Source organism: Vicugna pacos, chromosome 12 (assembly GCF_048564905.1).
Source record: "Vicugna pacos chromosome 12, VicPac4, whole genome shotgun sequence".
NCBI classification, from domain to species: domain Eukaryota; kingdom Metazoa; phylum Chordata; class Mammalia; order Artiodactyla; family Camelidae; genus Vicugna; species Vicugna pacos.
In genome coordinates, this window is record NC_132998.1 from 59,486,412 (window position 1) to 59,511,190 (window position 24,779).

The 24,779-nt window shown below is 37.0% G+C and overlaps 1 protein-coding gene across 2 annotated transcripts in view; it reads right to left on the reverse strand.

Annotated features, from left to right (window-relative positions):
• The window catches only part of MRTFA (myocardin related transcription factor A), a 91,576-nt gene extending 83,258 nt beyond the window's left edge, over positions 1-8,318 (reverse strand). Inside the window, exon 1 of one of the 2 annotated variants that reach the window (XM_072973569.1) lies at positions 8,102-8,318. In XM_072973569.1, coding sequence (XP_072829670.1) covers positions 8,102-8,147 — 46 coding nt within the window. In that variant the 5' untranslated portion in view covers positions 8,148-8,318. The remainder of the gene's footprint in view (positions 1-8,101) is intronic. The other variant, XM_072973568.1, reaches the window with a different exon arrangement.
• Between the last annotated feature and the right edge of the window lie 16,461 nt (positions 8,319-24,779).

The following is a 24,779-nucleotide window of genomic DNA, read 5'->3' on the forward strand; positions in this document are numbered from 1 at the left end:
ATACAGATGCTGCTGGTCCTTAGAAACACACTCTGCGGAGCAAGGTGTCACAAGGTGTTAGCAAGGTCACAGTGTCTGTTTGGGTAGCCTAATTAATGTTAACACCGTAAGTTTTCAATACGCTACACGATGAAATATTTTATAAATTAATCTTACGGCATCGATTTGAGGAATATAGTCTAATTGATTTTCATAAGAATAAGAAAATCAAGGTCAATTTAATTAACATTTACTTCTTCAACATAAATGCTTCAGTTCCTATCTACAGGGCAAAGATAAGGCAACATGAGTTTTATGCCTAAGAGAACTCAGGTTATTCTTACTTAACAAAAACAAAAAAATAACTTAGTGTGTTTCTAGTCTATAAAAGCTTCCGAAAGGTTCAGCAAATTGAGAGTAAGTTAGGAAGGATCTACAGCTCTGCCAAGAACATGGCCTAATAGAAACACTGCAAAGATAAATTTCAATAAATCTTACAAAATAAAAACAAAGGCAAAAAGTATACAAGGGATTTATACAAACTAGAGTGGTCAGAAAGAACAGCCTAATGGGATGGAGTGTCCTCTTACCACTCATTGTTTGGTCAGTGGAGTGCTCTGAATGCAGAAATCCCAAATCAACAGTTCTAGCTCCTAACCCAAGACTCTACACTTCCAGTCACTTTCTCCCTGTATTAATTCCCTACATGTACACACACACAAACTATTTAGTATGTGTTTTATTTGAATACAAAAGAAATGTACACTTAGGATGGAACATTAGAAAGACACAGGAAAACTTAAAGAAAAAAAAACCCTATGAAATCCCACTACCCTGAGATAGCTATTAATATTCTTATGCATATCCTTACAGTCATTTTTTTGGATTATATGGATAAATGGTAAACATTTTCCCACATCTTTAAATTATCTTGTGACTACATTAGTATCCAATCATATGAATGTATCGTAAGTTGTTTAACCAATACCCTACTGTTAAAAAAAAATAGGCTGCTTCTGTTGGTTTTTGTTTTGTTTTTTTTTCTATTATAAAAGAATACTGCTATGTGCATCCTTATATATAAGTCTCATGCATCTTTTAAATTTCCCTTAGAACTAATTCCCAGAAGTATTTCAAGGTTAAAGAAGAAACTTTTTTTTTTTAATCTTCAAGAGTTGTGGTAAGTGTCAGAGTACACAGGAAAAAATAAAAAACTATCTGCCCCTAATAGTATTCAAAATCCCAACTATAAAAACAAAGCAACCACAATAACATCAAAAACCATATAGCACTGGTTATGTGCCAGGAATTATTATAATCGTTTTACATATGTTAACTCATTTAACACTTACAGCAACTTTCTGAAGTTGTATTACTACTATTATCATTATTATTTTCTTAAAACAGATGAGGTAACAGGCACAGGGAGGTTAAGTAATTTGCCCAGGGTCACACAGCAAGTAGTAGTGGCAGAGCTAAGAATCTGGGTTCCAAAGTCTATGCTCTTATTCTTCTCAAACATTTTGATGTCAGGACTCCTTTACCCTCTTACAGTTAACAGTTACCTTCCTACAGAGTTTTTGTTTATGTGGGTTATATCCATCACTACTTATCATATAAGAAGTTAAAACTGAAAACATTTAAAATATTTATCATTTCTTTAAAAAACAGTAATAAACCCAACTACATGTTAACATAAATAACATTTTTATGAAAAAATGATTCTTTTCCAAAAAAAGAAAAAATAGTAGAGTGCCATCATTTTATCATTTTTGCAAATCTCTTTAATGTACAACTTACTAAGACAGTGACTCTTCAGACGTGAGACTGCATTCAATCTGCTGACATGTCGTCCATTGTGTAGCTCTGGAGAACTACACAGTACACTGCAGTGCATGCTACGCAAGAGCTGGAAGTCATGTTTTTAGGAACATACTTGCCTAAAACATATTCCAAATTTTTTGTTAAATCATTTATTCAAGAACTATTATTAAGTGCATACTATGCACCACTATCCTTATAGGCACTGGAAACACAGCAGAAAACAAACGAGAAAAGTCTCCTATTTTGAGGTATTTATTTTCGAGTAGGGAAAAACGGAAGTAACCAATAAACAAATAAGTCACATACAGTCAGTCCTCCGTATCTGCAGGTTCTGAATCCATGTATTCAACCAATCACAGATCAAAAGTATCCGGAAAAAAATTTCAGAAAGTTCCAAAAAGCAAAACCTTAATTTGCTGTGCAGGCAACTAGTTTACATTGTGTTAGGTATTATAAGTAATCTATAGATGATTTAAAGTATATGGGAGAATATGCGTAGGTTATATGCAAATAATATGCCATAAGGGACTTGTGCATCCATGATTTTGGTATGCGGGTGGAAGAGGCCCTAGAACCAATCCCCATGGAAACTAAGGGACAGCTGTATTCTGTCAGATGATAAGCGATATGAAGAAAAATAAAAGCAGAATTTTAAAAAGTTGGTGGTCAGGGAAGGCCTAACTGAGGAAGCGACATTAGAACAAGGATCTGAAGCAGGAGCAGGCCATGAGGCTACCCAGCAGAAAGTACTCCGAACGAAGGAATACCAAGTAGAAAAGCCCTTACAACAGGAGCGTTCCCTGAGGTGTGCAGGGACAGTCGAGAGGCCACCACAGCTGGGATAGGCTGAGCAAGGAAAGAGGAGCAGGAAACACAGTTAAGGAGCTCTAGGGCTGAGGCCAAAACATGCAGGGCCTTGCGGGCAACAGAAAGACTTGGGCATTTTCCGTGAATGAGAACCAATGGCCGGTTCTCAGTGAGGAGGGATATGATCTGATCTTCATTTTAAATGGAACATATAAGTAAGTGGTGTTCAAAGTAAAAAACCTAATATTAAATATCTGTTCCATCTCTTACTGTGTGTCTTGAAGCCTCGCTGAGCCTCAGTTTTCATGTCTGTAAAGTGTGAAGATACAGATATCTTAAAGTTGTGAAGACCAAATAAGATAATATACATAAAAACACTTTAAAATTATGACACACTATAAAAATTTCACTACTGAGTTTATTTTCACTATGTAATTGCCACATACACCTGTTTTCTAGGCCCTCTGGACTTACCAGACTGCTGTCACCACCCCATTTACATGGCTGCCGTGAGATTAACGTTGTCCCAGACCCGTAACTGCATGTGCCTAGCCTGGAACTGCCCTTTAGCTTGCTGGGAGCAAGGCAGAGAACGCTGCTTTTTGTTGTTGATGGCAGAGCAGGGTTTTTAGTGTTTTTTTCCTTGTTATTATAAAGAAAATCCTTTCAAAAATAATGCATGTGGTAATCACAGAAGTGAAGTTCCAAAAAAAACAAAACTGTATGAGACTCATCTTTATTTAATTTGGCACTGTTCTAATAAAGCTAAAACTGTGGTTCATGGTCTTGACAGCTGCCTCATCCAAAAGGAAACAAAAGGAAAGAAAAAAAGAGAGACAGATGAATTCAAATTCCTTTGATCTGGGTCCTAACTCTAAAGAGACCTCAGATAAATCAATGAGTCAGAGAAAGAGCAGTAAGATGTAACCCAGAATACTGATGACAACAGCTGTCTGTCTGCCTACCTGTCTTCTGAGATCATCATCAAGGTATGAGGTCATCACCCAGGCCAGAGAAGGCAGGGCAAGAAGGAGGTCCACCAGAGAACCACAGGGCCCATAGCATCTGACTTCACTTCTCAGAGGCAGGAGGTGGACACTGGTTTTTATCTCTACCTCTTAAGATGTGAGTCAGTCTGAGTAGCGATAAAAACCTGCAATGGAAAAACTCAAAAGAAAACCAAGATCTCTGGGGGAAATTATAAATAACCTCATACATCAAAGGTCTTTTGGTTTCTTTGTAAGTACGTTATAGCAGAAAGAGCACTGCAATGGGGGTAAAGAAATGACTCTTCCTTGCATCTCTGCTACTAATTAATTATGTGACTTCAGGAAATAAAACCTCAACAGGCCAATTTCCTCATCTTAAATAAAGGAGAGGACAAGAAAATACCTAAGATTTCCTTCAAGCTCTAAAATTTCTTGAATATAAACAAAAACATAAATCTTAAAAGCCCATATTAATATTAGAATATCAGTGGACCCAAAAGGTAGTTACTATGGAAGGTTCTGGAGTTTTTCACCATCTCTGTAGACCTCTGAGTGATGTGAACCCAGAGGGCCCTTCCTTAAATAATTAACGCATCACCAAAAAGGGCAAAAACTGACTGTCCATCATCTTCCTTCAACCTTAATTTTTATGAATTACTACTTCTCTCTCTCCAACCCATACTACTATAAAATATACAGGTCAGAGGTAAACTGTAATTATCAGGGAACTAAAATTTAAATAATTATGCAGGAATTAAGTATACAGACATTAAGGGATGAGAGAGTAAGTGGACTGAGGAAAGAATTTTATTAATTATTAATTACTTAATATTTTTGAATGGCAGCATGTATGTGGTACAAACATAAAAAATTTTAAAGGCATAAACTAACAACAGTTTTCTAATGAACAAATCAAACAGGGTACTTAAAGGACTTCAGTGTATATTATGCTGTATTTGTTAGGTTGGATAATGTCTCCATGGGTTTGTGTACACTATATACTGTTGTAAAATGTATTCTATATATTCTTTCACAATTACAGGCTATTCCATAAGCATAATGAACTTAAAAGAACAAAAAGTCTCTTCCATTCCTATCACCCAACTCTCCATCCCCCTTCCCTGAGGCAGCCACTGTTAGTTTCTTATAGTCCTCCAGGGAGATTCTACACATTAACTAGAGTGGTGAGACGGAAAGAACAAACCAGCTCCCTAACTGTGCCTCATTAAGATCAGGTGTGTGACATGTGACCAAAACAAACCTAGGAAACTGCTTCAATCCTTTTCTCTACTGGGGAACTATGACCCAATGTTGCAGAGTTATAAACTAGTAAGACTGCACGGACTGGATGCAGGGACACAGCCTGCCCAGCCAAAGCCTTACAAAGCTCTCAAGAGCCCAGCATTCTTTTGTTCTAAAATACACCAGAGTCAATGCTGTGCCCCAATATTCCTCTAACCTTAGCTTTAGAAATCCTAAATGTCCATCTCAGATAATTAGTTTTCTAATCACTGTGATCTAGATAGGTTTCCACAGTGGTGACAGATGCTTTAATCCCCAAACTGTGGCTTGCTCAGAAGATCAGGACACTTAGATTTAGCAGTACACATCACAGGAGATCACTGCACATCCTGAGATGTGGAAGAACTTCAGTTCTGAAAGCCATGCTTTCAAGTGCACATGCTTTGGGCAAGACCTGGCTAACATACAGGACAATGGTTAAAGGATTCATGTCTTAATACTAGAACAGATCTTAAAATACTTCTATAAAATCTTGATTTAAAAGGTTTACACCTATTTTCTAGGGGAAGTATGCCACACCAGATTTCTTCATTCATTAAAACATACACACACACAAACTGAGTGTCTACCTTGTGCCAATGTCAGAAGCCAATATACAGATGAATATACTGCCTTTGAAAAGCTAACAATCTAATTAGGAAGACATAAAAAAAGATAAATAGTCTGCATTGTAAAGGTGGTGCTGCAGGAACAGAGAGAAGGGAGAGCTGATTCTATCCAGAGAAGTCTCACAGAAAGGCAGCATCTGAACTGGATTTCAAAGGGTCAGAAAGAGACCACCAGCAGTGAGGAGGATGAAAGACTTCATGTGCAAGTATACCTCACCCAAATCTCCAAGCTCCAAACACTAACTGAAAACTGTTAATAAATACACAATACACCCTGGAACGCTGCTGTAATATTCAGTACCTTTAGTTTAATTTAGAGTAAAGACCTTCCATCTTGTATCTTGCCTAAAGGGGTTTCATTGCTTTAAAAATTTCATTAAATAGTAGTTTCCCCTATAAAGCACATATTCATAGAGATCCAAATACTTTATTGCTGGAAAACCTACAGCTCACACAGATAGTCTAAATGTCTTGATGCCTTGCCTTTTTGGGGGAGGCAGGTTAATTTGGTTTACTTATTTATTTTTCTTTCCTTTTTTTTTTTTAAATGGAGGTATTGGGACTTTTTAGAAGGAATGGTAGGCTTTTTAAAATTCAGGCTTCAAAAGAGATGCTTTTTTTTTTTTAATTGAAGAGATGTCTCTTCATTTCATGTCATAGAGATAGCTGTCATTTACTATTACAATCCAGTGTAATGGTTGTAGCTTCAGAAGAAAACAATAGCAATTTTACAAAACAACACAGTATTAAAGTTTCTGAATATTTAGGAACCACAAGTACTAGAGAAATCAGTTTGCTACTGTTTCAGTTTCTCTACTTTTATGAACATATGCAAAAAAAAAAAAAAAGAGGTACATACGTCTACTATACATGCTATTCTCTGCAGACCTTTCATTCTACCTGTAGCTACCACCCTTGTCAATTTCATCCATCCTTGTCTTACCTATTATCCTTTGAAAGTTTTATGAAGTAGCTGGTCCAACAGATGGGCAGCTAGCCCTACCCAACATATGTCATAGGAAAAGTAAGATAAGGATATATAAAGTAAGTCCCTTTCCTTTACTCAGCTAGAAACAGTAAGACTCCCCTTAAAGGAAAGCAAATAGTCTTAACCGTTATTAAGAAAAGTTACTGGACTGGGATGATCTGTAAGTAACAACATAATCAAAGAATGGAGAGGGAATTCAAATGCTAACTTCTACTTCCTAAAATAAAATATGGACTTGCCCACATACAGCGGACAACTAGAATACAGAGCAGGAAAAAAAATCCAAGTCAGTTTAACTGGGAACTATTTCATCAAAGACAGATGGGAAACATTCAGATAAGCATCATCTTGTTTAGAACACAAAGATCTGTGGGAGGAAAAGGAAAGGCAACCTGGAATGCATAGCATATATGAAAAGAAAGAACTAATAAATGACTCATCATGATCTTATTTGTAAAACCAGAAAGAACAGTAGTAATATCTCTCCTTTCTGTCCCCATCCTGTCCATAAAGTGTAACCTGATAGTATCTGATCCTGGCTTCAGATGGATATCTGTGTCTTTCAACATACTATCTAAGCGCTCCCTGAGGAGAACAGTGAGACCAGTTCTGCCAGAGACAGTATCTGCCAGAACCAAGGAGTCTAATTTTCCTTTGAGTGAAGGCCAGTGGATGGGAAGAGGTCCCCAAATGCCACTTGTATGAATCTTTCAAGATATGCTCTGAAATAAGAAAACACTACAGACTACATTTTAGCAGAAGTCTAAAAATAACGAAAGAACATTCCCTATTTTTAGATATCTAACTTAGAAGTTTAAGAGTACTAAAAGTGAAAGAAATCATTAAAAACAAAGTGGAATTTTAAAATGTTTTAAGACACTTATGAATTAGGAAAACTGTTTTTAAGAGAGAGAATTTCTAAAATCCTGCACTCTTTCTGTTGATTGCCTCCTTGCTCAAACTTCCCCATCTCTAAAACTTAGAGTCCCAATCCTTCATGTTATCAAGAACATTTCCAAAGAACCAAAAGATGAGACCCAAAGGTTTACCGCAAAAGAGAAAGAACAGCTGGCTGGGGCATTATGCTGTACACCAGAAACTGACAGGCTGTAACTGATTATACTTCAATTTTTTAAAAACCAATGAAAAAAAATTAAAAACTTGAAGGAAAAAAGAGAATAGCTAAGAAAAAATTTTAAGGCACGCTTTCACAAAGAGACAAAAAGAAAAGCATAGATTAGTGATTAAAGACAGTACTATATAAAACAGCAAAAGTAATTTAAATATCCTTCATTAAAAGCAGCACCACGGACTAAAAAAATACTTCATTAAAGAAGGCAAATAGTTTTTTTCTCACATATGTCTTCTCATCGAACAGTTTTAAGATCAGTAAGCATCTAATTCAAAGCTGTGTCTGAATATCCATTAGGAAAAAAATATTAATAGTTTTTACAATAAAAACCTGAAAATGCAGTACATTTACTGGACAATTTATGTTTACCCTCCATCTTCCTCCCCACCTCTATCCAAACCTCATACAAAGATGCCCAACATTTTTTAAGAAACCTATGGCAAATAGGATTTGCAGGAAATATGGGAATTACCGGACTGTACTGCCATCATTAACATCTCAGGTTCCAGTAGCGTCATGACAGATTCTTCTCAGAAACAACAGCCCACAAATATGAGGAAAAAATTCGAAGTCACAGAAGAAAGATGTTGTCTTCAGAGGCTACCGAAGCTTTCATAAATTCAATCTCATGCCTCACGCTCAAATCGGGCTGTGAGAACTCACTCCCCTGCATAAAGTGCAGTTACCAATTTATCCACCCTTCAGGCAAGTCAAGATGGCACAGAATTGAATTGCTGCCGACAGGAAACCAAAAAGCACTCAAGTCAAGACATACGAAGTGTGGTTAGAACAGTGAGTGAGCTCCTCCCCTTGCTATTCGTCTCTGGGGGGAGGGGAGAGACATACAGAAAGAGACCTTCAGAAAACAGATCCACTGCTTTCTTCCCCTTCTCTTTTCAGGAAGAGGTTTTGTTCAAAAGCTTAGTATAAGGTACTGTGCTGCTAATGCAGTTTACAGCAACAGATTAAACACGACCCAAACAACTCAATCTTGTGAAAGACAGAGCCCTACTGCTAACCCATTAATGGGAGGTGGGGATGGGGATTAGGCACATATAAACACATAAATACAAAGAAATACGTATGGTGAATTAGTTTCGGAAAAAGACTTCCAATGGCTTTTTTATCTGTGATATTTATAAATAACAGGCTAAGGAAGTTGAATATTTAACTACAGAAGCACAAATATTTTTCCACCCCCACTCCAATTAAAATATCTGTTTCAAAAAGTCATCCGAAACATTCCGGAGCTATAATCTGTCTTTCAGATCTGCCAACCCCCTAGAAAGAACTCCTTACTTGTGCCTGTGTAAGACATGAGACCTGAGAATAGGCAGTTTCATGGTGTTACCTGACTTTTCTAAAATGCTTTATGATCTTGCTGGATGTTTAGAATATATAAGACAGTTTCAATATATAAGAATTTTCCTTTCCTGATAAAGAAACTTCAATCCTTTGTCCACTAACACAGAGAAGGATCTTCTGAATAAAAAGGAACACGGACACTTAACCTTCCATTGCAAAAACAAATTAAAATCCTTTCAAACTACAGCAATTTTCACTTATCCAAAATTAAGGACTCATTCATTCCCTCCACAGTACTTTTTACTGATACTCATAATAAGGATATTAAGATGCCTTTTAGCATACTTGATTGACTTTTAAATAGCTGAAAACTGGAAATCCATTTTTGGTATGTTTAGCTAGAATTCCTCAGTCTTTCTGGTTAAGTAGCAGCCTGTATCTTGAAAGCCTACTGGGCAAACTCAGCCCAGCAAATGCCTTAATGCTTACATAGTCAAACAAATGACAAATGAAAGCACTAAGAGACCTTAAAAGAGAAAATCATCTCAGAATGATTGAGGGCAACATTCTGTTATTAGAAAAGAGAAGGCAGTGCAGATCTGGGGTAGGGCAGATTCTGTGGAGGAGAGAGAAATTTCCTTTCTTTCTCACTCCAAGAACATCATGTTTAAAGGAAAAGCCAGAAAAGCTCTATATAGAACTGTGGGAATGACTCAACAGGCAACACGGAGTGGCAGCCAGTGTGGGCTAAATGCTGCTCTGGGCAGACAGAAGCATTCTCACCAGCCCCTTCGTGCAACCAAGCTCTCAAACAGTCTTATGAAAATGGGTAAATTTCAACCCTCAGACTATGTGATAGTCTGGTCAGAGGTTACCAACGAAAGGAAAAGCATCTCTAAAAGCTTGAGTCATTCCTTTGTCCATATGTGGGTTGTACAATTTGCTGTGTGAGGGTTTTTCAAATGAAACAACTTCTCACAGTTCTGTATTTATAGGAAAATAAATACAAATTATAAGATTCCTGCACGGAAGATGGCAGGAAGGGCAGAAGACTGTTTCCCTCCTGCCAAAACATTTCTCTTCACTGTAGAAGAGTGCTCAGAATGCCGCAACTGTCAATATCCCAGCCGCACAGAGATACAGTACTGATAATCATGTGGTGATAGTAACATTAACACATCACATTTCAACTGGTTTAACTTTTTCACAGCAATTCCATACCCATTATTTCACCTGCAGTTTAGGATAAAAGGAACTAAAAAAAGAAAAATAATTTTTAAAACAGAAGATCCAAAAAATTAATCTTGAAAAAAGAAACAATAAATAACATAATCTGCCTACTGCTAAGATTCTGCATTTATCCTGAAGAGTATCAGCTCAACAACAGACTCACTGTGAAAACTGGATTTAAAATAGGTTTCACAATTTCAAAAGTCTGAACTCTTATGGCAGTTTCAGAGTTCACTAATCTTTGTGCAAATTAGCAAAATTTCATAGAGAGAGAACTTAAGCAAACTTTGAAAAGGTCTCTGCACAAGTGAACATGATTTTCAAGTTGAGGGCACCAAGGGAATGAAGGGTCATGATCTTAATTTCCAATAAAATAAAAGCTCTTTTGCCTTTAATCATAACTCTAGCTAATTAACACAAATTTAATACTATCTACAGTCTCTATTAATCCACTCCAAAGGGATGTAACAACTGCAGGATATTAATATAGTTTATTCATAAAGCTTTCCCACCCTGCACTGGCTCCCCAAAGATCTTTAATGTGCATAGTCAAGAGGAACTAGACAAGTTCATACACTACATGACCTTCCTACTGGATTTGTCATAGTTTCCCTAATCTTAAAACTTCCTATTTCCTTGATTTTCTTTAAAAATTCTACTTTCCTGCCTCTCTGACCTTTCCTCTCAAAATCCTAAATGGCTCCTCTTTCTCTGCTCCTCTCAGGGGCACCCCCTTCCTTTCTTCCTCCACATAGTCTCCCTGGGCAATCTCATCCTTTCTTAAGGTTAACTACCACCTACTTAGTGATGCTTATCTAGCTCTGTCTTTACTTGTAAGCTACCAACTATGGATCTCTACCTGGCTTGGCTATCCCTAAATTCAGTGTGTACAAAAGCAAACTTCCAATTTCATCACTCTGCACCAACCTCTCAAGATACATTGATTCCATTTGTCCCATCTTAGGTAACAGTACTGTGGTCCTAAACTATAAACTTAGACTACCCTTCCTCCAACCCCAAACATCTAAGTATAACTAATTATCTTATAATTTCTTCCTCAAATCCAACCTTTTTGTTCCATCCCTACAACCAATGCTTTATTTTAGGTCCCCAATTTTTTATTTCTTGCCTGGAGTATAATAACAGGTTTTTAAAAACATTATAGAGAAGTTCAAACATACACAAAGGTAGAAAGAATGGCATAATAAACAGCTAATGTACCCTGACACTTAGTTCAAAATTTATCAATACATGCCAACTCCCCCAGCACCCAGCCAATATCAGACCACTCTGGAGCAAATTCTAGGCATCATCTAATTTCATCTTTATTCTGTATATCCAAAAGATAATAATTATTTTCCTAACATAACTACAATACCATTACCACATCTAGATTTTTAAAAATTCCTCAATATCATCAACTATCCAATAGATGTTCAAATGTCCCCTACTGTCTCATAAATTTTTTAGAGTTGATTTATTCAAATCAGAGTCCAAAAAGGACAACACATCACGTTTCATTGATGTGTCTCTTTTAATCTACAGATTCCCACTTCCTCTTTTATTTTCTTGTGGTTTATTTGTTGAAAATAACCATTGTTTTCCCACATTTTGGATTTTGCTAACCGTATCACAACTGGTGTCATTTAACATGCTGCTCCATCCTCTATATTTCCAGTAAATTAGAAGTTAGATAGAGTCGTGATTCAACTCATGTTTTTCATCAGAGTATTTCACAGGTGGTAGCATGTACTTCAGCAATAGCTTCTTACCTTTGCTCCTTCTCTCCAGCCTTGCCTTAACTAAAAAATATTCTTGTTACCAACTGATTCTTATTCATCCTTCAAAACTCAGTTGAAGTGCTGTGTTCTCTAGAAAGCCTTCCCTGATCACACCCTCTATGGATATGCTAAATACCCTCTTTGATGCGCCCCCAAAATCTGTGCCCACCTCCATTACTGCTCTTACCACATAGCTTATTGTCTCTGTATTAACAGGTCTAGGTCAGTGTCTGACATGTGACAGCATTCATAAATGTAAGCCAAATGGAATGAAAAGCCCTATGTATCGCAGAAAATTCTAACATTATGGGAAAAGTTGATAACAACAAAAGAATCCCTATCTACCCAGAAAAGGCTGCTACTATTTTCATTAGAACACATGCTGAAGGTATTATTATATAGAAAACTACATGAGGCAGACTACAATTATCCACAGGACTGAAGTATAGGGTTAGCATGAATAAGGACACCCACAACTGTAACCTCAGGAATATTAAATGACAATGACAATGAAAATGCTCAAACTGTAGGGGATGAGTAGAAGAAACCAAAGAAACAAGACAGCCTGGCTCACCTAAGAAAACAGGCAATCCTTTAAGCATTGAAAGCGGTCAGCTTCGCTAACAACTGATACCAATTCCTAGGTTAGAATATAGTATAGACAGGTACACACAAAATTAAAAATGCCTTTTTGTGATCTCTGTGGGATTTCAGAACACAGAAATGTAATCCTATTCCCTTGTTCATTTCTGATTTGGGTTCTTACAAGTGCATGCAGAAGTTTACTGAGGTTCAGCTCTACAAAGATGTAATTATCACACTGAAATTTTACAGGTCTCAACCAGTAAAGTCTCTCCCCCAGACACATGGTGTTGGGCAAAGTGAAAACACCTAAAAGATAACAGAACCCAGCACGCAGGCAAGTTGTTACAGGTCCTGGGCAGCTTCCATTTCCTGTGACCACAACCTTACTGATGAAAAACCCAGTCAAGACCTGCAAACCTGGGAGAATCACATATTACCATAGGTATTCTACTTCCTGGCCGCAGGACAGATGAAGGTATACTTTCAGCTAACTTTTCAAAGTATAGTAAATGTTACGGGCTATGACAGCTGTAAATATAAACAGCCAACTCATTCATACAGTATATCTGAAATACTGTTGTTATGCACAGTGTAACACGAATGGGGTCACAAAGACAAGGATGAACCATACAGCCACTGCCTTGGCCCTTAAGGGCCTTATAATGGAGTAGAGTAGAAAATCTCTAACCAACAATTAAAAAGGGAAAAAATGAAGTACTAAGTAAGAGTATGAACAATGAGCTACACAAATGTAAAAGCAGCAGCAATTAGTTCTGGTTATAAGAGACTTGAATTGCTTCTTAGGGGAAGGATGATGTGAGCTGGTCCTTAAAAAATAGTCATCAGAGTTTATCAGTTTCGTTTCAAATTCCCAATTCCACAGACTTACACACCAAGAATCAAAGAATAACAAAGTAAAAGAAAACCAATCTTGACCTAATCCAGCCCCTTATCCACAGAACTAAAGGTGAGAGACATGTAAGAAACTCTTGAGTATTTGTGGAAGAACTGTAAAAATGATGTTTTAGTGAGAAAGAAAATGAAATGAATGGTCAAAAACTATGAAACAACTACAAACATCTGGGGAAAGGTTATTCCTCACTAATAATCAAAGAAATACAAACTAAAATGAAAATATTTCAACTATTAAACATGAGCAAAGTCCTTTACAAATAAAACTATCAATGCTAATAAGTGAACGGGCACTCAAACAAGTATGACAGAAGCGCAAATTGGTAGGCCACTTTGGAGTGCACTGGGACAATGTATTTCTTAAGAACCTCAATTGTGAACAAGGCCTACAAAGGCCTGTGTGATCTGGCCCCTAACTATTTACTTATTTCATATCCTTTTCTAACTCACTCTCTCCACTGACTCCATGGTAGTCTTTTAGTTCTTCTGTGCCAAGTTTTCCCCCAGACCCCCTTCCCCAGTTCCTTTCCCTCAGCCTTAACACATGCTGTTCCCTCTTTCCTTTGTTTGGCCAGCCACTACTTGTGCTTTGGCTGTCAGCCTAAATGTCTCTTCAAAGAGGCCTTTGCTGACAATCTCCCCACCTAAATTATAACTATCACAATTACGTTTGCTATTCTATAACATCTTGTGGTTTCCTCCCCCTAAGCACTTACCAAAATTTGTAACTAAAAATTGGCTTGTATAACTCTTTGTTTAATCTTTCTCTTTCATTAACTGTAAACTGCACAACAATGAGAACTTTTGTCTTGTTCCTACTGTCTCTCCATTACTTAGCATACAGATGGTGCTCAACAGTCACTGAATAAATTTTTTCAATGTTAAAATGGTCAAATTCTTTAAGCCAATATTTTCACTTCTAAGGAAATAACCTAAAATGTAGAAAAGGTGTTAAAAGATGTTCATCCAAACATTAGTATAAGTGTGAAAAATACAAAATGATTCAAATGTCCAATCAGTGGAGAAATTAAATAAATGATGGCACAGAATGGAAGTAATACACACATTAAAAAGTTACTGATAAAAATATTTCAATGCCATAAAAATCTTAAGCTACAACGCTAAAATTAAAAAAGAAGGCCATACAATTGAGTCTATAGCATTAGCTCAGTTATTACTATTTTTTTTAGCTCAGTTATTTTTAAAACATACATTTGGAAGAAAACTGGAGCGAAATAAACCATATGCTAACAAAAAATTTCACTGGAGTTAAATAAAAATTTAACTCCATTGGTAGTTATTTTTGCTTTTTTTGTTTGTTTTTAAAAGAAAGAAAGAAAGAAAGAAAGAAAGCAAGCAAGCAAGCAAGCAAGCAAGCAAGCAAGAAAGCAAGCAAGCAAGCAAGCAAAAGAAAAAAGGGAGCTTCTATCTGGTATCTGTTCTCCAGGAGCCCAGCACAACATCTGATGAATATATGAGAATGGAAAATTGATTACTGCTAAACACTGAGCTGAAGCAGGTTATGAAATTCTCTAAATCACAGTATAAACAGAATTGCTTAATGAACTGGCATGCTTAGGATTTGGGCATTTTTACATTGGCTGGAAGACCTAATTTAGAAAATCCTTGACAACCAGGCTTCCTGAGGAACATAAGTAACAAATTTCTTTCCTTTCCCCAAGAAAATACTGTAATTTGGATCAGAAACTGCCCACTCAAAATTTTTACTTCTCCCAGCAGTTAATTAGTACCTCCTGTGCAACACTAACCCATGAAAGGATACAGTGTACCCTTACATGAAAAAAAAAAATTATCTGCCCTGTCTTCTACAGGCTACACATCGTGGAAAACAAACGAGTACTTCATTTCACACAAAGGAGAAAAGCCTAAGAAAAGGGACTGAGTATGGCCTTTTCACTCCCATCCTCTCCTGCTCACTTCTCTTTACCTAAGTCTTCCCACCCCATCTAGCACAGCAGATAACAGAGATGTACAAACTGTATCTGTTATTTCTCCTGGAAAAATATTTGGGAACAGCAACAACAGTCAGAAAATGAAAAAAAAAAATCAAAGATAAAAAACAACATTAACATAAATGAAATCTGAAAATAAAGCTAACAAAAGATATGTAAAACCACAGTACAGAAAATTATAAAACCTCACTGGGAGATTTAGAAAGTCTAAATAAATGGAGAAAAACACCACATTCATGGTACAATACTCTGAAGATGTTAATTCTCTCCAAATTGGTTTATATACTTAATGCAATCCCAATCAAAATCCCACAGTGATTTTAAAATTCATATGGAAATGCAAAGGGCCAAGAATAAGCCAGGAAAGAGACTCTTGGAAGATGAAAAAGATGGGAGGACTTACTTCTCCCACATAACAGAGCAAACTACAGTTATCATAATCAAGACAGAGGTACTGGTGCAAGCACAGACCAGCGGAAACAGTGAGCTTGGAAACACACACAGGTAAGTCCTTAGTACACGAACAAGATAGCTCAGTGGGAAAGGACAATATTCTCAATAAGTAAGAATCCACTTGAAAAAAAGTTAAATAGAGCCTTACTTTACCCCCATACAAAAAATTAAGATATAAAATTCACTAACTATAAAAGATACATAAAATCAATTATATTAAAGTAGAAATCCTTAATTAAAAGATACCATAAAGAGAACCATAAAGATAAATCAAAGAGTGGGACAAGATATCTGTAACACATTTAAGCAACAACAAACTAGTATTCAGAACATATTTTTTTTTAAAAACCTTCTATTAGTCAATAAGAAAAAACAATACAGTAGGGAAAAATGGGCAAAAAATGTCACTTGGCACTTCACAAAAGAAGAAATCCAAACGGCCAATACATATAAAAGATATTTAACTTCATTAGAAAACAATAAAATGAAAATCAAGATCTTAAGATACCTTCAGAAGTAAATATTAAAAATCCAAAATTCCAAGTGCTGGCAAGGATATGGAGCAGTGGGAGCTTTCATATACTGCTGATGGGTATATAAACTGTACAACCACTCTGGAAAAGAGTTTAGCATTCCCTAGTAATTGTGTATTACTATATACATTATAGGAATTTCCATTCCTACGTATATATGCATGTGCCCATGCACCAGGATACATGAAATGCATTCACAGCAACACTGTAATAGCCTAGCTCTCGTAACAACCCAGATATTCACTAGCAGAATGGATTTTTTAAAATTATGGAATAATTTCTCATAGGAGCATCCACTATACAGTAATGAAAATGAATAAACTAAAGCTATGTACATTAATGGATAGCACATATACTGAGCAAAAGAATACAGAATCATTCCATTCACATAAACTTCAACTAAACTATACTGTTTAGGAATAAATATACAGTGGGTAAAAAATGATTTTCAAGAAGTCAGAATGGTGGTTACTCCGAGGAAGAAGAGATGGAGTTATAATCAGAGAGGAGAATATAGTAGGAGGGAGCCTTTCTTGGGGCTCACAGGAGCTACTGTTGAGTTGAGTAGTGGTTACACATCTCTTTGCTTTATGGTTATTATGTAAACTATCATGATCAATGCACTTTTCTGTATATATGTTATTATTCCCCCCAAAAAAGAGAAAATAGTTTGAATGGTAAAATACATATCACCAATCTAAAACCAAGGCAGGAGATTAGTACAAGAAGCTTTTTCAACTATGCAGATCTAATTTTAAATGTTCTGTCCCGTTGTTCTCTAAGTATATTCGTATCTGTTGGATCATGAACAAAATGCGACTCAGAAATAAAGGTTCCTACAGGTGTAGATAAAAGTCCTTGTGGGTGACATTTCAAGTTTTTATTTACTCAACCTTTGGTGGATTGGAAGAAGGCACTTTCTCAAAAAGAATGCAAAACACAAAAATTCGGGTCATACAAAGTTCTCATCAGCTTTAATAACCAAACATGGATTTGTCAACGAGAATACAAGAAGTACAAGACAGCTATCTAGAGGATGCCAGGAAAAAGGAAAGGTAAATCTCATGATCTTCAAAAATTTTGCATGGTATTCAACCTCTATCCATAACCAAAAAAATTATCCCCCATAAACAGATGACTAGCCCCAAATTTAGTCTGTAGTACCTAAAAGAGAAACAGAGAAATTCAGTGTACACTAGCTCTCATAAAAGAGCTAATGGTTTGCTCATTAAAGGAACAGGAGAGAAGGCGGCAAAAACTAGTAGCTGTGATCCTCTTTATACCTTTCAATGTCTTGCTTAGAGTCTCATTTATTGTAGGTACTTTATAAATATCTGCTGAATAATCATTTCCATACTGATCATGGCAGTGAACTGCAGGAAGTTACAAATGACTGCCTTGAAATAAAATTTTTAAGGTGAAGGATAAAACAAAAGGTCAAGAAAACAAGCCCCAAAATACTAGCTTCCTCTTAGAAACGTTTATGAATTTGAACTTGTTATCCATTAATTTATCTAACTTTTGTCTGTAGTGCCTTCCAAGTAATGCATTTCATGTAATTACTATTATGAGTTAAATCCTTAATTTCCAAACTTCAAGAGGCACAGTTCTTAGCATATTAGTAAGTTCCCAACTTATAAATGGATTATACTCCAAAAGCTTATCTGTAATTTGATCACTTGGAATATGGAACGTACTTTCCCACAGAAGCTATAAATTCTGAATTATGGCAAAATTCCCATGTTTGCCCACAGAAGCCTATAAAGTAACTGAAATGCAATATATGTACAATGAGAAAAAGAAGCAAATGGCATTCAGCTCCCATCCTAGAGGCTCCTGAAAATAGGCCTTATGCAGTCACAGCCAGTTCTGAAACTCATTCAGACCTGAAAGTCTGATATCCGTGAGTATAAAGGGGTGGATATGTAAGGAACAGACAGCCAAAGAGCAATACACCATTAAAGGAAGAAGCAAAGTAAGACCTGAGTTTTCCATTATGACACATTCATTCAATGTATGCCAGAATTCCTGTAGCTGGAGCCAAAGGGGATGGGGTTAGATCATTAGAGAGGTTTTTCCAGGCTTCTCCAAGCCCAGGCTGGACAGGATCCATAGGTATATTGATTTTTATGTTTTAGACCTAAGTGCTCAACCTAGAAGAAGACAGAAAAGCAAAACTTAAAAATATACCTTGAAACTTCTCTTCCAACTTTTTCCAATTAGGCCAGTAAAGGCTAGGTTAACCAAAGGCACCTCCAATCATTCGGGTTCCAACTTCCTTTGTTTAGGAAATAGAGGTATCCTGACCTCACCTGCCCCCTGCTTCCTAAGGATCCCTGCTAAACTAACGAATTTCCATATGAGATACGCTTCTAAATGAAAGAGATCTGAAAAGAAGCAAATCTTCACTCCACCTTTTCAACACACAGGACACCACCCACAAAAAAGCGTCTCCTCTAACTCCAGAATTTATTTTACTCTAGAACATCACACTTTCTAATTTCATAATCCTCTCAAGGATTTTCCATTTCTGCTTTTACCTTTACCTCCCGACAAATACAAAGCAGATCTCATGTAAAATATAATAATGGTTTTCTTACCAGTACATCCAGGCTTTTCCCCCCTTTGACAGGAAGAAGTACCATTAAAGTGCACAAAAAGAAGGCCCAATTATGGCCAGGAAAACACTGCAACTAGACACTAACAATACTGTCCTTTAATCCAGATATTTACCTGATGGCTGCTGGATGGAATAAAACAGAAAACAATAAGATGTTTCACCAGGGAAACTGCTCTGCAACTTTCTAGCTTTCTTAACTTGATCAATAATTCCTATTTTCTCCCTATAATACAGAATCTGATTTTGACGGTTATTTTATTTTAGTGATTTCTGCTAAGCAATTAGTACTTCTGGGCCATTGACATATATTCCACCATATGAGATATTTTTCTGTAGTCATCAAACTTGTTACAGATTATTTCTTTATTAAGCACCTCTCCTTCCCTTCAGCATTGTTCTAATATCAGCATTTCACCACTATTTTCCTTTCTAATGTTGAATACAACTTCAACTTGGGGGAGGGGGTATTTTCTCTTGCTAAAATGATATTTATGTTGCATACACCATTATGTTTGTCAGTTTCAAGCATCCATATTCTCTTTTAAGCATGATCACAATTAATCCATTTGGGGCTCCTGGCAGTTAGGAAACCATTCTAGCAACTGAAGAGGCTGGCTCAGAGTACAGCTCAAACTAATGGAGACAGATGATCTAGATCAGAAGTTTTCAACTTGGGCTCTCTCGAAAGCTGACTGAGGGGCAGGAAGGATGCTTCTCCATTCAGGTTTCATTCAACCAGAGCAGCTGTTTTACACAATGGGCTTATATATAAAATTTCAAATTTATAGAGACCTTCAACTTTAAAAAAAATAGTTAAAACGTCTGGTCTAACAGTTTTATCACTAAAGAGAGTAAAATCTTACTCCACAAAACACTTTACCTACACAGGGATGGATCCAGAAAGTTTTTCTTTCAAATAATCTAAACCCTGATTAACAAGTTTTTTTTTTTTCTTTTCTTTCCAGCAAGAGTCAACAATCACTTTCTTAATTGCTTAAATCTAAGAAATCAACGTTTCAGTGAGTTAACAGTTCTGGTTTGAACATTCATTCATTTGCTCATACACCCAAAAAACATTTATCAAACACTAGACTCTGAGACCTCGGTACTCAAAGTGTGGTCCTCAGACCAACAGCATTGGCATCACCTGGACGCTGGTTAGAAAAGCAGACTCTCAGGTCTCTCCCAGGTCTACAGAATCAGAATCTGCACTTAACAAGCACCTTTGTTGATTCAGTAGCACACTAAAGTTTTTGCCTAGGCACTAAGTTACTACTATAAATATGACAGATATAATCCCTACTTTCACGAAGCTTCTCATCTAGCCAAATATAATAACAAGTAAGTAGATAATCATGCACAGGGTACTCTGGATGAACACAAACAGCAAACTCCTAACCCAAGCTGGAAGTCTGAGGAAGAAGCCCTGAAGGAAGTAGCACCTTCCCTGGTCCTTGACTAGATAGGCATGTTAGCCAGAAAAGGAGGAGGAAGGTCATTCCAGGAAGAAATAAACAGGACATGAAGTAGAACTGAGATATGAAACTGTGTCTCTTATGGGAAACCCCAAATATTTTATTGTGAGTGAGAAGAGATGACGTGTGGGGCAGAAGCTGGCCATGAAGGTCTGCCAAGCTGAGGAGCATAAGGGAAGAAATGGGGAATCACTAAGTGATTTCAAGCAGGAGAGCAGTAACCTCATTTATGGTTCAGAAAGATCGTTTCAGTGGCCATAGGGAAAAGGCTAGAAACAAGGGGAGAGCAGTTAGAAAGCCATCCTTGCAGTAATCCAAGCATGAACTAAGTGGCAGCTGTAGAAATGGCAAGAAAAAAATGAATTCAGCAGATATGAACATTGTGGAACCTTAAAAAATTGGCAACTGATGGCTGGGAGGAAAAGATGGAAGAGATAGAAAGGAGATGGAATTTAAAAATTACTTCTAAAAACAGTGTGTTATAATCTTTCTGGAGGACAACTTGGAAATGACTTTAAAAAATTAAAAACTTCATACCCAAACATGTTACTTTTGCAATCAGAAGGACAAAGTGTTCTTTATGCCCTTATCTTTTTATCTACTTCTGAGAGTTTGTCCCACAGTTACTTGCACCAAGATTTATATACCAAGATGTTTACTGCAGTATTATTCATAACATAAAAAACTAAAAAACAAGGTAAGGGTCTCACAGGAGACTGGCTAAATGCTGTGCATACACAACTTACACATCAAGCAGAGAAAAAATGGTTTCTAAACAGCTGAATGATACAGGAAAATCGCATGAAATAATACTACATAAAAATCATTTAAACAGAGTATACATGTATAAAAGTAAACAAAAACTGGTAGAAAATCTATTAACTGCTGACATTGGCTATCACTGAACTGTATAATTAAGAGAGAAGTTTTATTTTCTTTTCTCCTTCACTTTATCTGACTACAAAACAAACAAAACTCTTAAAGTTTTTACTCAGAAAGAAGACAAAACAAAATAAACCCCTGGTTTGAACCTCTGGGAAGAAGGTGGTGCGAATTCCTACCATGGGAATTCGGCAGGAATTGCAGGTAAGATGATGAGTTTAGCACTGAGCACACTGAGTCTGGGGCGCACCCAGTAAAGGTGTTCAACAGACAGCCAAGCATATGACTGGGGGGCAGGGAGGAAAGGGGAAACAGAGGTAAAAAATCAGGTCAGAGATGATACCAGGACCACGTCATAAGAACTGATTTCATTAGCCAGAGACTTGGCCTGGAGATATAACATGGAATCAACAGCACATAATGCTGGTTAAAGCCAGAGTTCTGAGGGAAACCACTCAAAGACACAGAGTAAGAGGTAAGGAGCCTGAGCGCTGAACAGGAGGGAGTAACAAAATTTAAGAGGGGGGTAGAGAAAGACAGCAAAAGGTCTAAACGGAAAAGGAAGTGACTAGGAAGACAGAGTTTACAGAGCCACTAAGAGTAAGGGTCACAGATGTCGGCGGAGGAAGTTTCTGGTCAGAGCGGGTGGCCAACCGTGTCAAATGCTGCAGAGAGGTCAAATAGAATACACAGTACCTATCTGACCTACAACAAAAAGGACACTAATGACTTTGGCAATAGCAGTTTCTGAAGAGAGGTAGGGACAGAAGCCAGAATGCAGTGAAGTCTCTGGAATGTGGGAAAGTAAAAAGACGGTGACTGTAAACTACTTTCAGGAGCTTGACTACAAAGGGAAAACTGAAGAGTTGTTGCTGTTCAAAATGGAAAAAAAAATTCAGTTGATTTATATGCCAAAGAGTTGAGAGAGAAAGGCTGAAGATACACTAACACCCCTGCCTCAACAGCAACAGCTGCCTTCTACTCCACGGAGGCCAGCACAGCTGTCGGCTCCAATTTTCTCCACTTCGTGGCCAAGGCATTAGAGTTTTGTTGTTTGCTGTCTGTCATCACCTTTACTGCCATGCCTCCCATCCCAGCAGAATGCTGGTCCTTCCTCGTGCGCAAGGCAGAGCCAGTACCCTTGGGTCCCATCCTCTTGCATCTCCCTGGAAACTTGCCCTATCAGTTATCCTTTTCTGTCTTCAGCTTTTCCCTCTGGACTCTTTTCCCTTAGCATATAAATAAGCTGAACTTCTGCCATCTTGGGGGAAAAAAGTAGAAATCAGAAATGGGAAAAAGGACAAAAAAAAAAAAACCCAACTACTTCAGTGTCCACTATTTCCCAAAATAAAAATGCTTGAGTTTCCATTACATTTCCACTATGGACGTAAAAGTTCTTACTTCTTAGTGGAAGTAAACCATTCATCTAATTATTCAACAAACATTTTCTGAGTGCCTACTATGAACTAGGAGATGAATACACACTATGAACAAAGTCAGATTTCTGGCCTCATGTACTATCAAAGAGGGGGAATATAGACAATAAACATATATATATACACACATACAAATACACACACAAACACAGGTCATTGTAAGTGCTGAGAAAAGAAAAACAAAGCAGGATAGAGAGTAATGGGAGGTGTTATTTTAGGTAAGACAGGCAGGAAAGAATTCCCAGAGAACATGACATCCGTGCAGGAACTTCAGTGAAGGCACAGCAAGTATTAAGGCCCTGGGGCAGGAGCATACTTGATACATTCAGGAAATAGCAAGAAAGTCAGCATAGCTGGAACAGAGTAGAGTGAGCTGGAGGACTGAGGTAAGAGATCAGGTCAGAGGTGATGCCAGGGCCACGTCATAAGAACTATGATTTCATCATAAGCCTCATGGGAAGACATTGAAGGGTTCTGACAGCAGTGTGACACTGACTTCAGTTTTCAAAGGCCATTCATGTTGCCAAGCAGAGAACTCTAACTACAACACAGAGGGATGAAGCATGACAACGAAGGGCAGTTGGGCAAATCAAGACGGACACCTACCACTGAGTGTGAGGGAGTGATGCCTGAACAGAATACTGAGGGACAAGCAAGGGTCAGCAGGAAGGTGGCAGGGTGGCTAGGGTCCCCAAATAGAGTACACAGATGTAGAAAAGGCATAGGAGTATTTTTGGTTTTGTTTTTTGAAGTTGCAAATGTTTTAGTCTTTTGCTTATTTGAATTTTAAAAGGTTTGGTATTTCTAATCCCCAATATTAAACGGTCAAAAATTATTTTATAGAAATAAACCACTCATAAGTCTAACCCTAAAAAAGACACCAGGGAATAAACCTAATAAAATATCTGCATGACCTTTATGGAAAAAATTATAAAACCTGTGGATAGATATTAAAGAAGGCCTATTAGAGAGAGAAAACTAACAAATGACCGGATTCCTGCATTCTGTTGATACTTATTTGGTGGTTGGCTTTATTCCTTTGATAACTATGTAAGTTTAAAAAGCTAAAGTTCTAAACTGTTCTTAGAAACAATGAACAGTACATATATGTAAATTTTTTTAAATATCCAGACTAGATAAATCCAAAGAGAGAGAATGCCTACTGGTGGTTAACAGGCGCTGGGAGGAGGGTGCCAATAGAGGAAAAAGTGCTTAATGTGTACGAGGTTTTATTTTGGGTGATGGAAATGTTTTGGAACTAGACAGAATTGGTATTTGCACAACACTGTGAATGTACTGAATGCCACTGAATTGTTCATTTTAAAATGGTTTATTTCTAGACTTTGAATTTCACCTCGGTAAATTATTTAAATAAATAAATAATGAAATGCTCCCCTCCCACGCCAAAACTAACTAATGGACAAGAAGACCCAATATTTAAAATGCATATTCTCCTCATTAACCTATAAATGGTATGTTTCAAATCAAAATCCCAACAAGTACACCCAAAGACATGTACAAGAATTTCACAGTAGCATGATTCATAACAGCTCAAAACTAAAACAAACCACCAAATATCCACCAAAAGTAAAAATGGAAAAATTACATTCATAAAATGGACTGATTCTACAGCAATGAAAATAAACTAAGCCACACACTGTTCAACACAAATTAATTTCAAAAACATAAAAGAAGCTACCAACAGAACACTGTACAGCATGATTCCATTTATATCAAGTTTAGAAACAAGCAAAACTAACCTATTGTATTAAAAATCAGGATGGTAGTTTCCTCTGGGCAAGAAGAGGGAGTTCTGATTGGAAGAAGCACAAGGGGTGGTTCTGGGTGCTGGAAACATTTTATTTCTTCGTTAAGCAGTAATTATGTACAGGTGTATTCACTTGGTGACAACCTAATAACCAGGATGCTGACAATTTATGTGTTATTCTGTATCAACGCTACTCT